Genomic DNA, 13,910 nt, shown 5'->3' with positions numbered 1-13,910 from the left:
AGTTTTTTATGCTTCTGTCCTCTTATTGATGATAACTTGCGTCATAACATTGAAAAAATGGCTGTGGAACCACGTGCGCAGGCGAGTGGTTCCGCAGTGAACTTTGACGACATTATGACGAGATTTATCATCAATTGGAGGACAGACGCATAAAAAACTGACGTCAATTTGTTTTTTACAATAACAAGACCCCAAAATGGTCAAATGAGGGGAAAAGACACCGTAAACTTGCCGTAAACAAAGATAAGTGAATTTTATCGAAAATGACGCGAACATTGTCGATAGCTTTTCTCGCTTTTTGATTGGCGACTTACAAAAGTCCATAAAATTTTATTGGTTACAAAGTTGACAGTTTAACAGCTGAAAGTTGAACTTGAAAGCTTGCATTAATTAAAATTTTATCTTTCTGTACTCTCAGTAGATGATAAAAATAAGCCAATCGATCAGCGCGCGAGAAATTAGACAATTATTGTAAAAATAGGGATTGGACCCACAGACCTGAATTCAACCCCTTCCCCTATGGGGCGGGGAAGAAAGAGTTCAGGGACTAGATTGTTAACTCGTAGGATTACTTAAACTAACTCACCCCTTGTGTGTCCCTTGTGAATTTTAGTGATCTCTATCGTGTTGTATTGCGCTTTCTTTGCCATTACTGTTATCCAAATTCTTCTGTTTCGCGCGCGCCAAATTGTTATTCCGTCCTCGCCGGGAGCCTGTTCGCAGGCTATGTTATTCTAAGCTTGGGACGCTCTTTTTTGAAATCGTTCAAAATAAAAAAAACGGACACTTCAACGAAAAGACGATTCTTTTGGGCATTATGAATAACTCAAGGTCGAACGTGATACATTTATTTATCACAGTACAGGGAAACAAGGCAATTATCACTTGTCGATATAAAAATGAAAGTCGTGATTGATTCATCCAATAATCAACTAAAACTTAGAGCCATGTACAAAGTGGAGTTAATCGTAGCCACGAAAAACAAAATAGAAACTGAATCATACATTGCGAGAAGTTACAAGCTTTATTGATATTGTTGCATCCACCTTCCGTTTTAAACAGTACTTACGCACCAGAACTATCCCTAGGCGAATGCACCAGTGGTTTCATTAACTTTTTCAGCAGGGGGTGGGGGGACGACCGGTTTTCCTAGTCGGGCAAAACTACTCGAATTGAAATTCTCTATACAAACAAAAACTTTCCGCTAGATGGTCAAACCAGGCAGGCAAAAATCATCCTCACAGCCGGTCAATTTGCAGGCTGCCCGGCCCTTAATGAAACCCCTGGAATGTACCAATTTAAATATAAAATTATCCTTTTTATTGTTATTTTAGCTTTGTTTGTTCATTGTTATGGCAAGTTTGAGCCAAGGAGTGTCAGTATTTCGTGTAGTAACCGTCCGACAGAGTGAGAATAGTTCTGAAAAGAACAGTCTATTGGTGAAGGAAGTTTGTATAACCTAAGCGGAGGTCAGTTTGCAGTTCTGCCCAGGTTGGCTCGCTAATACCGGGATAAACATAATCTCTACAAACCGGCTCCTAGGAGGTGTAAAAGCGAAGTCCCCCGGTGTTTGGAAGCAGAACCCCACAGCTTACGGACTCTCAGGGGTTGGTGCACTGCCAAGATTCTGTTGCCATGGATATGATTGACCTGGAGGTGGGTACTGTGGTTCCGCTTCTTTTGTTGGATAGGAGGGTGGTGACTCTAATGGGTATGGGTACTCTGGGGGTGGTGGATTTGTCGGGACTGGAGCATAACCTACTGAAGGAGATGAGAATGTGTTTCCCGCAGGTTGATGAGGTTGCTGTGTAGAACGGGAAGCTGAAGTAGTGGTAGTCGACATTGGAATTTCCGCACCGGCTTCTCTGTTTAGCGTCATTTTTCGTTTAACGTGATGAACGACACAGAAAATTATTACAACTAAGACTGCAACACCGACAACGAAGCCAACCGTTAATGCCAAAGTAGCTAAAGGGAAGTAGTTGAAAACAACCAAATTAGCAGAATTAAGAGAATTCCAGTTAGAAACAGTCTCAAAACATGACAGAAATAAGCAGAATTACATATATTTCTGTTCCTTTAACTACTAGTACACTTACAAAATTACTCGATTCTGATGGGTTAAAAAGGAGTGCAGTTTTCATGTAACACCAGTGCAAATTTGAAACACCAGTGTAAATTGCAACGCAGATATCTGAATTTAGAACCAAGACACTCGAAAACTACCGAAAGTGGTCGAAGTTCACCCCTAGGCCTACCTTCCTTTCTTTGCGAGCACTTACGAAGACTACCTACTCTTCCGAAGAGCAACGAACATCACCCGAACATTCCCGAACAACTCCAACAATCATTCGAACTATTCCAAAGGTTGTCGAAGATCACCCGAAGTTGGCCGAAGACTCTGGAACATTGCTGGAAGCTTTGCGAATATTTTCGGAAATTTTTGAAGAGTTTTGGAATACCAAGCACAACTTTGTTAGCCTTTGAAAAATTTACTCGTGCTTATTGATTCGAAATTGCACTCAAAATCATGTGATTACGTATGAACTTAAAGTTTTTTTTATTTTTTTCATATCAAAGAAAAGAGCAATCGGACCTTCATGGATTTGTTCCTCTACCGTAATGACGTCCTTTAGAACGATTTGATGCAGAGAGGTCAACGAGAAAAGAAATAAACGTTTAGTGTCCATCAGTCTTAGCTGTTGAAGTTAACTTGAATTGTTATGTAGCTGGCGTTTTTCCCGCTACAGCGCGCCTGTTCACAGGCTAGTTCATGGTCACAGAACATCTAATAATGAAACTGTTTCCCGCCAAATGCCATGGGCGGGCAATACTGCGAAAACTATGACGTCCAACGGGAAACAGTTCACTGTCACCCGCGCGCGAAATGTTGACCGCTGTGGCACGTCATTTGTCGATAAAGTGATTATTTGTTTTCCACCGGTTTGACCCATTTGTTTTGCTTTATGACAAATCACTTAATGACTGGTCCCTTGGGGAACAGTGAATTTTGTTTCCAGAGCATCTCAATGTTTCCCGAGACGAAATGTTAAGTGCCACTTACTCCCAATTTTTTTTCCTTTGAAAAAATCTACTAGTTTCCCCAGTTACTTCAGCGAAAAATATTTTGACTGATAAAATCCCCGCGTTTCTACGGGCGTTTAAAGTTGTAATTTCTATGTGTACGACCGCGAAAAGAGGGACCTGGGTCGGGCTACTAGTGAAACCGAGCTAAAGCACTCAAGAGCGAGACGTTTGACTGAACTTCGAGCGCTGTCAAAACATATTAGGGTTACTGTTTGTGATTCATATTCTATCAAAAAGTGAAAAGATTTTTCAGTGAAAGAACTGTATTATCTAGCATTACAATTCGGAGTCTATATATATATATATATGATTTAGACGACTGTGATGTATGTATTTTCTCTCCATTTCGAAGTTTAGGTCGTCAGTCCGGCGAGCCCTGCGCATTGCAAGTTAGGCCTGGATTGACAATTTCCCGGTTTATCTGCGTTATAAAAGTATAAATAATGGCTGTTATAGAGATGTCAATGAACACGAAGAATGGTCATTTGACTTTACGGAACATGCGGATTTCGGAGTGTTAAAACATTTTTAGATGCAGACATAATTTCCCCCGAAAAAGAAGCTTTCAATGCGATGGATCGTTTGAGCTAGGAAGAGTCAGATGGCTCCCAGCTTATCCCAAATTCATGTCTTATGCAGTACATTGACAATGTCAAGCTTTCCACGAGAAGCTAGAGAAGAATATACAGGCCATGAAAATCTCTAGGTTTTTACAGTAGCAACGAACCCTAGATCGAAAAACTCCTCTCCTCGATGACTTGCTCCTTAGCTTGGCGCATATCAGCCTACTTCTTTGGTCATTTTCTCGCTTCTGTTCGAGTGTCATCGAGATATAGACGTAATGAATGAAGAGGAATACTCTATCCTCAGCTTCCGGTATTGCTACAGCCTCCAACAACACTTCTTTCTTGCACTCTGCAATGATTTTGACACACACTATCGCATGCATCTTCGCATATATTCTTCTCAGAAGCAAAACATTGTTATTCCCGAAATGACGTCAGAAGCTGCCAATTCGTCCCATTCTCCGCTATTCCTCGGTTGTGAATATGTAAAAGGCCAATTTTGTGAACTTTGAAAATTCATAGAAAATTAACGAAAATAACTACAAGGATAACTTTTTCGCAGTGGTGATCAGGAAAAGAGGGAGATTTATATTAGCGGAAAAAATTTGGGGGGTTAGTGGCACTTTAACTGGAAAAAAAATTGGCAGAAGAGTCTTTCGAAACCAGAATTCGTTTCAAACGGCCAACCATCTGAAAGCCTAATAGGAACGTTATACTTTTATGATAGTTTACTTGTTGTGAGAATGTGAAGTCATTCTAGGGTGTCATATTACCTAAGTTTTAAAATTACCAACTTACGGAATTCCTTGACGGCTTTGAATGTGGCCTTGAATCCCCGGCGTGGTGTGTCATACACACTGTCAGCACAGAAACGAATGTACATATACCGACCGCTGGACTTCAAGGGCTTTGGAATTACATTACCACAGAAATACTCTATCGTATCACTCTGCTTTGAATCTCCATCACGAATCTGCACGTAATCCTCGCATCCATGCTCGGCGGTTTCAAAATCCAAGTCAAGTCTTTCAAAGCTGAGCTCTACTTTCCTCCCTTCCGGGACAGTGATGAGCCAATCACACACCAATTCCGGGGGGTAGTACTCGGGGCTTTGTAGAGTTCCATACGAACCAGTTAATTTCAGATTCAGATTGTTGGTGTTTCCTGGTAGACAATGCTCCGCATCGTAAACTAAGAACAATAGAAGTGCAATTGTGATATATCTGTTACGACGTCAATCAGTTTAGACCAGTAATGAAATTACGGCCACCCTGTTACACTCTTTTTTTTTTAAGAACATATTTTATAAAAATATCCAGACTGAAATTTGCGAAATTTTAAGAATATTTTAAGAATAAACCCGAGGCTGAGATTTTGAAAAGAATATAGCTTCGTATAAAAATTCTTTTTTTTCTCTAAACGGCAAACCTAGCCAAAAAGCAACAAAAACAGCAATAGGTCTATACTCGATGCTAAAACGCTGTTCTACAAGACGTTATGTGCTCAGTGATATCAGGCTTCATTGCCTGCCAGCTGGCTCCAAAATTACTTTAATTACACCATTCAGACACCACATACATTCGAAAACAGAAAAGTCATACGCTGTAATCTCACTGATATTCACAAGAATGTTCTAGCCTAAAATCGGCAGAAAAAGAAGAATATTCAGCCTCAGCCGGAAAAACAATATTCTTATGAAAAGAAGAGCGTTATACGGCCAAATTTTCATGGCCCGTTGGTGACCGTGTTAACGGGGTTTCACTGTAATAGCAACACGAATTTACAATCTGACAACAACTGTGAGACTAACTGAAATAGAGCCCACTGAAAATTGTCAACTTTAGTTTCGAGAAGATGATTTTACTGTCAGTGACATTGTCAGGCATACTTGGAAAAGGGAATCCGAGTAGTAGAGCAAATGCTCTGCCATTGAGTCACAGAAAGCGTAGAGACTCTTATATTCGATGCGTAAATGTTCAGTTTGCAAGAAGTTATGTGCTGACATCAAGCTTCACTGCCTGCAAGCTGGCTCCAAAATAACTTTAACACCATCCAGACACGAAATACATTCGAAAACAGAAATGTCGCACGCTATAATCTAACTGATATTCACAAGAATATTTTCAGGCTAAAATCGGCAGTAAAAGAAGAATATGCAGCCTCAACCGGAAAAAAACAATATTCTTATGAGAAAAAGAGCGTAATAGGGCCAAATTTTCATGCCCGTTGGTGATCCGGGGTTTCAGTGTAATAGCCACACGAATTGACAATCAATTGCCAACTTTAGTTTCGAGAAAATGATTTTACTGTTAGTGACATTGTCAGGCATACTTGGAAAAAGGAATCCGAGTACTAGACCAGACGCTCTGCCAGTGAGCCACAGAAAGCGTGGAGACTCCTGGGAGCTAGGGCCATAATAAACTAGCCTAAAAAACTACAGTCGAAACTCCGACTGCGACCACCTCTCGTTAGCGACAACATCTCCTCGGCGACCAGTTTTCCAAAATACCAAAAGTTTTCAAGTCATATCACTATATTATTCGGAACCTCTTGTAAGCGACTACCTCTTGTAAACGACCGCGACCAATTTTTAAAGCTTAAAATTTGAAATTTTCTTTTGCTTTTAAGCTCCCGTGAACGACCAAATAACCGAGATAATAGGGTGGAAATTCGGAAGAATAAGTTGTTGTAACATTATCGCCGGCATCTCTGGGTAGTAAAAGAGACGGAAAATTCGCAATGGGAAGTATCGGATGTTTTCTCGAAATCGACTTTTTACATAAATAATAGATTTAAAACAAGTCATTGCAGTCGCCATACGCTCATGAGGCAAAAATGCTGTGACCCAACATGATCTAAGCTCTCGAAAGCGATCACCTAGGCTTGGCATTTTGGGTGGCCGCTTATGGAGGTTCGACTGTATATAATTAAAGTGAAACAGCTGTTAACTTACGTGGTTTTACAGACTCAAAATGTGCTTTGAAACCTCTGTTTGCTTGGACACCATCACGGTTGGCACGAAACTTTATCAACATGCGACGTCCAGAGGAATAAACATCGAAGGGCGTCTTTTTTCCACAGTAACTACCAAGACGTTTATACGCAGACGACGGGCCATCGTGATTTTCAACATAGTCCATGACGGATTTAACATCACAAAAACTGTAGTATGTAGTATCGATAACGCTTTGGCCAAGTTCAAAATCTACAAAAGTTAACTTCACTCTATCGCCATCTGCAGCGTAGAGCGTCCATACACAGGTTGTATCATCCTGGTATGGGACAGGATAATCAGGGCTGAATATTGTACCATAATGACCTTGGACAATAATGGCATTGCCTTCTGTCCGTGATGGACGGCATATTCCAGACGCCTTCTCTGCAAATAAGTTTAAAAGAATTTTTTAAATTACTTTCTGAGACCGCGGGGGTCATGAGTTCGAATCCTCCTCAAGTCCATTTCTTTTGCAACTGACAAAGAGAAGACAAGAGAAAAATATTAATAATTACAGTTGTAAATTAGGGGTTAAGCACCAGACTTGTGTAAATGTATAGGCTCGAAAATGACCTTGAAAATGATACATATGTCAGTACTGTTAGTGTGGACGTACGACGGCCTCAAGGTTAGTGCGCTCGCCTCCGGATCGAGTAGGTTCAAGCCCTTGCTGGAGACAAAAACCAGAGATGAGCACCGGCCTGATGGGCCTCTTGGCTCGTATGCAGACTTTACCTAATTTGTTTACATACTGTACTGTTAATACCTGCTCCAACCACCGAAACACTTATGCGGAATCGTCGCGAAGAGTTTGTACTGTCTGTCTGGAGCTTGATATACAGGTTATTTCCAGTGGAATAAATAACTTCAGGATAGACTGTACCGCAGTATGATCCAAGAAGGGGAGATGATTCCGAATATCCATCATAAAACGTAAGGTTACCGTATGGACAACTAGGAACTGAAGAGTCTTGACCAGCTTGCAACTCAACGTCATTGAATATAGCCTTAATTACATAACCTCCAAAGGGAAGGTTGAATTTGTCTTCAATTTCAAGCCTCCATTTGCATTCCGTGTTGTTTTGGTAATCCGAGGGATAGTAAAGGCTTTCAATGGTTCTGTTGTGAGATGCTGATGCAGTGACCTGCATAGGATCATTCCCAGTGAAACAATCTATTAAGAAAAAAGTATATTGATTCAATGGTTGATAGTGTAGAAATAGTGGAGGCGTGGTGGCCTCATGTTGCACTCGTCTCCATGCACTTGTTTCCGGGTTGAGCAGTTCAGGTTCGAGCCCTGATAGGGGACATTGTGTTGTGTTCTTGGGCAAGACACTTAACTCTCACAGTGCCTCTCTCCACCAAGGTGTATTTATAAATGGGTACCAGTGAAGTTAATCCTAGGGGTAACCCTGCAATGAACGAGCTTGACATTCTGCAGGGGGGATTAAAAATACTCCCAGTCACTTCATGTTACAGAAACCGGGATAAGCTTTAGCCTGATTTGGACCTCTAACAGCTTGTACACAGACTTTACCTATACCTAGTGTACAAATATTAGCTGAGCCAATCTGATTGCTGTGTAACAGTAAAATCTAGTAATTATGTAATCAATTAGCATATTATAACTTACAATTATTATAGGTCCAGTATACTTAGATTTTACATTTAACTTGTCAACCTTTACAGCACAAGAAAAATTGACCAGCTACATCAGGGAGGGTGGCCAATTGATCATAAAAACAAACAGACAAACAGACAAACAAACAGTGATCTAACAAAAATAATAAGTCGCTTACTCTGAGCAAAAGTTATTTGCCCTGATAAAACAACCAATATCAGACCTGCAAGATAAGAGCAAATGCATAATTTAATGAATAATTGTATTTTGTTTAAATTACATTGCTAATTTGAGATTTTCATGTATGTCAACACAACAGTTAACTCCACAATGTCCCTCATCTAAGGTTATGAAAAATGCAAGAGGTTAATTTTATATTTGAAAGAATATTTTTATAAATAGTTTCTCCTTGGCTTATCTTAATGCTAAATTCACGTGTTGTTCACAGTACATTCCACTAGCTTGGCCAAGTTGTCTCGGGCAGGCCTATTTTGCACAATGCCAAATGCGAATACAGAACTGAGAATGCGAAGGCAATGCTTGCTTGTTTGTTACTGGTAATATATAGCTTTTATTTGTTGAATTCATTACATTATATTGTATTTGGATCTTTCAAACAAATAAAAGCTAACCAAAAGCAAACGTGAGTGAAACTATCTGCAAGTTAAACAGTGAATTGCATTCTGATTCCCCTGCTCGGCATTCTGCAAAAAATTTAACTCTGCCGCTTTGTCATCGTTTTTTCAATGCTACATTATACCAGAAGAGCCGTGGACTACAAAGTCAGTCGACAAAAAGTATCAAAAATTATATAGGATCATGTATTTATATATAGGGAGCCTTGACCGACATATTGACGGATGTATCGGTGGATGTTCACTGACTGATGGTTGATTATTAAAGTCTATATCAGCGGGCTAGCAGTCGACTCTCACTCCACTATCGACTGATACAGGACCAGCAGTTGACTGATAATTATATACCACCGATAGTTGACCGATGGTTGACTGCTAGTTGACTGATAAGCTGTATGCAGAATTCGACTAGTGCTGGTGTATTGGCGGGCTGTTGATTGACTCTCGGTCGATGGCCAACTGATGTTCGGTCAAGTGTTAACTCAAGTAATGACCGGCATATTGACCGATACATCGGTCAATGTGTCATTCAATACTCCCCATAAGATACATGATCCCATTTTTTTAGAGTCTTGGCAATGAATTATCTGTCCCAGGATTCAGCTTCAACTGCATATCATATTTTGATAAATTATCCACTTGCCACTGATAAATAGAGGAATTATCACAAGGAGATAGGAAATAAGGTATGAATTTTGTTTCTAAGTGGCAAAACAATATTTTATGAACTAGTAGTAATCGTAGATTAAAGAGTGCGTTCGAGTTTTGGTAGGCTTAGTATGTTAAAAAACAGCATTTTGTTCCTGAGCTGTTAGGTAGGCGTGAAATTGGTCTCCCTTCAACAGGGGCAAAAACAAATGAATTGATCGCAAAGCACATACGAGAGGATTTGTTCTCGTTTATACATGTATTGTGTAATATTATACATAAGTCTGTGTTTTATACCCAGTTCGTAGTCCGTAGTCTGCAGTCCGCAGTCCGCAGTCGGCAGTCGGCAGTCGGCAGTCGGCAGTCGGCAGTCGGCAGTCGGCAGTCGGCAGTCGGCAGTCGGCAGTCGGCAGTCGGCAGTCGGCAGTCGGCAGTCGGCAGTCGGCAGTCGGCAGTCGGCAGTCGGCAGTCGGCAGTCGGCAGTCGGCAGTCGGCAGTCGGCAGTCGGCAGTCGGCAGTCGGCAGTCGGCAGTCGGCAGTCGGCAGTCGGCAGTCGGCAGTCGGCAGTCGGCAGTCGGCAGTCGGCAGTCGGCAGTCGGCAGTCGGCAGTCGGCAGTCGGCAGTCGGCAGTCGGCAGTCGGCAGTCGGCAGTCGGCAGTCGGCAGTCGGCAGTCGGCAGTCGGCAGTCGGCAGTCGGCAGTCGGCAGTCGGCAGTCGGCAGTCCACAGTTCACAATCTACAGTGCGTCCTTTATGCTGATCATGTAAATCGACACCAACCATGTTTGTTCCGTCGGTATGCGAGACGACGTGCTTTTAGTACCAAAACTAGGACAATTATTTTGTTTACGAACACGACTTTGAATCTCCTTGGCTTTGGGGTAACAGCTACAGGGCATATTCACTTCCGAAACAATGAAACGGAAGACATGTTGGTGTACCAAAGCAACCCTGTGGGAGTTGAACTCATTTCCTATGTAAACACTTTCGTTGGGTTTACGCTACATAGTTTGTGCACAGCACAGAAATTTAGGCCAGCGAAGTGAAACTCATTTCCTCCTTTGATTTATTCAGTAGGAAGCAGCATTGGTTTCGGTCGAAGAGAAGAGGGTACACGACACGCAGCCAAACTACAGCTTTCTGTTCGTACGAAAAGTCGTACACATTTTGTGAAGACATGTCTGCAAGGCTTTTAAATGCCATTAAGTGGGGGGTGAATAGGGGTATGCAAATCAAGTTCATAGGTAAACTGGTAAATGTGAATGTCATTGTTACTATGATTATCAGTCGAGTAAGGCGGGACGACAGTTTGGTCACCAAGTTTTAACGTAAAAATCGTGTTGTTGTCACGAGCAACTGACTCCGGCAACTTGTCGACCTTTGACGTCATTGGCAGCAATGCGCGCGAAATTGTAGGCGACGCGACAGGCGACCAACGGCTGTTGATATTGTTACCAACGGAAACGAGGTAAGTTGCCCGTGACAACACCATAATTTTAAGGCCAAAACTTCGTAACCAAACTTTCCTTGTGCCTCACTCAACTGATAATCGTAGTAATTTCGCACAAATAGAAAAGAAGGCAATATGCTTGATGACTGTAGCACAGTACAACTCCAATAACAGTCCCACACCTGAGTTTAAATGAGCTTCGTTCGAAAAAAGAAATAATTTGGATGATCTCATTAACATACCGACCAAGGCTGAAGAAAGATCTATGATCCAAGTTTTGTTTAGGACCCAAGATCCGAACATCAAGACAGGCTCAATCCAGAATCTGCGCCCAAATTCACAGCTGTTCCACGATCCACTGTGTTTTTAAAATCCGCGAATCCGCTCGATTTACCACAAAAATCCACAATCCGTGAGCTTTTTAAGGCCAAATCCGTCGATCCGAAAACCTATTCACCCCCCCTCCATTAACATTGACTTCGAACTTTAAATAAACAACTTATCCCCTACAGTCTTCAATAAGCTGCCTCGAAATTCGTACACATTTCGTGAAGACATGTCTGCAAGGTTTTAAATGCCATTAACACTGACTTCGAACTTTAAATAAACAACTTCAGTATCCGCTACAGTCCACAATACACAAGCTTCCTCGACACTCGAAAGTCCGCAATATTGCACAACACTCGAAAGAAAGCACATGGACGAACATGGACATGACATCATTCCCCCCTGATGAATTTTTTTGGGGGGAGGGGGGGGGGGCAAATTGGTGTCCCACGATAGATAGATAGATACACAGATCTCGAATTTTTATGCATTACACGATTAGAACTGCGTTCTGTCGAACGCAACAACCAGATTTTTGTAGAGAGTGATAAGTATTCTCTTTAACACAAGAAATATAAAATTCATATCTAATCAATAATTTTTATTGTATAGACTGAAGGTTTGCACAAACAAACGTAAAAAAGCACAAAATTATATATAGATATCACCAGTGAAGATATGGAAAGTAAGCCAGCTAGGGTCCCAGATTTACATGTAGTTTTATATGAATTTTATGATAGGAGTGTGTTTTTGGCAACCGTGTCTACAATTAATAATAAATAACCGTATGAAACCACATTTTCATCTGTGATCTTGTCTGAACAAATGCACGGCAACATGGAATCTATTTGTAACAATTAACACAAGATCCTTCAGATTAATCACTAGATTTACCAAATAAAATGAGGCAGCCTGTCAAGAGCAACAGTACTCAAAAAGTAAGTTTATGTTTGTATAAAACTGATGTGCTAATAATTTTCCACAATTTGATTCACTATTCTACTACCCTTCAGAAATGAGATTGCATTTCTTTCACTACGAAAAATACAGCAATGAATATAAATATAACCCGAGCAACACTCTGGTGTAACCATTGTAATTATCCCTAGAGATTTAAATGACAATGGAATTGATCTATGAGAGCAGAAAATTGCACTTGGTGTTTCTGCTCTCTGATAATTTTTTAGATTTCCTCCCCGCTATGATGCGACAGTATTTGTTTGTTTGACAAGATTGTAAACAACATAAGCTTATTATTAACTTATAATACTAAAGCTCTTTTAGCTTACATGCAATAAGCTTGTTATACTTGCATGCAACACGGGGACGAAGTCAGGCACAGGATGTCACGCAATCTAACTATAGTGATACATAATTTTTGCTTTACGTCCATAAAAAGAAAATTAAAAAAAAAAAAAATTAAAAAATCATAAAATTAATTAATATTGTAAAAGGAGGCCTCCAATCACCTGGATGTGGTTTTCAGGAACCGGCCCTCTAAAAAAATACAAGTCTAAAATATATATTAAATGTCTAAAATACTGAGAATTAAGTAATAAAAGCTAAAAATTTAAGACGAAGTTACTAAACTTAACACCAATATTGAAGTTCATCTTCTAAACGAATTTACTTTGATTTCGGAAGAATAGCTTACAAGTAAGGGTCTCAAGTGATTCGTGAAGCACTGGATGCCTGACAGTCGATCGACTAGATAGGAAAACGGCACAGCAATATATAGCTCATGTCAAACCGATCTTTGGCCGCAGTAACACATGAAGCTTAATAGCATATAAAAATCTAACGACTTACCATAAAGATGCCAGCCTACTGTGAGTTCCATGAGAAAATTTGACAGTCGTAAGGAACGCCGAAGGTCAGGTTTGTTTCTCAGCAGATTGTACTGAGTGAAATTGGGTACGAATTAAGTCTGAGAAAATCATAGGATATCCAAAATGCCCCGCACAGGACACTTTTGTTGTCCGAGTGATGCATTTTGAGTCGATTTACCAGTATTCTAACTTTAATTTACTGCGGAAGTCCCGAACGAGATCGCAACATTAAGACTTTCAAACAGACCGAGGCGATGAAATTATTTATAAAGTAAGTTCGTTTTTATGCATTACATATTTTCAGAACAGGTCACTTGAGCAATCTAAGCGACCCTTTGACCTTTGATGTCATTCATTTCATAATATTCATTAAGTTTTAGGTTTTGCACACGAGCCAAGTGGCTTAATAGGCCGGAGCTTGTCCCGGTTTCAGTAGCATGAAGCGACAAGGAGTATTTCTACTCCCCCGGCCCTCCCTCCCCAGGATGGAATGCTAGTCCATCGCAGGGTTACCCCCAGCATTAAATTCGCCGGTACCCACCTGGGTGGAGTGGGGCACTGTGAGAGTAAAAGTGTCTTGTCTAAAATCACAACACAGTGTCCCCGGCCAGGGGTCGAACCCGGACCGCTCGCTTCGGAGTTAAGCGTACTAAACTGATGAGGCCACCGTGCCTTCCACAGCAAACTATGTAGCTATATATAATAATTGAAAGATTATGGGGTTTTTACTGATGACTAGAAACTGGTCAAAAT

General features: G+C 40.8%; 1 protein-coding gene across 1 annotated transcript; it reads right to left on the bottom strand.

Annotated features, from left to right (window-relative positions):
- Positions 1-1,591: 1,591 nt before the first annotated feature.
- LOC110049349 (dorsal-ventral patterning tolloid-like protein 1) lies at positions 1,592-13,513 on the bottom strand. The gene is made up of 8 exons (XM_089274186.1): positions 13,490-13,513; positions 13,138-13,228; positions 8,448-8,492; positions 7,415-7,822; positions 6,607-7,032; positions 4,452-4,844; positions 3,877-4,002; positions 1,592-1,968 (listed from the first exon to the last, which is right to left on the bottom strand). Exons 1-8 carry the CDS (start codon positions 13,511-13,513, stop codon positions 1,592-1,594), a joined length of 1,890 nt encoding a protein of 629 aa, XP_089130312.1.
- Between the last annotated feature and the right edge of the window lie 397 nt (positions 13,514-13,910).

The sequence above is a fragment of the Orbicella faveolata genome, unplaced genomic scaffold (genome assembly GCF_042242905.1).
Source record: "Orbicella faveolata isolate gen_17 unplaced genomic scaffold, um_ofav_v1 contig_35, whole genome shotgun sequence".
Taxonomy (NCBI): Eukaryota; Metazoa; Cnidaria; class Anthozoa; order Scleractinia; family Merulinidae; genus Orbicella; species Orbicella faveolata.
This window is presented reverse-complemented; position numbering and strand designations above follow the sequence as displayed.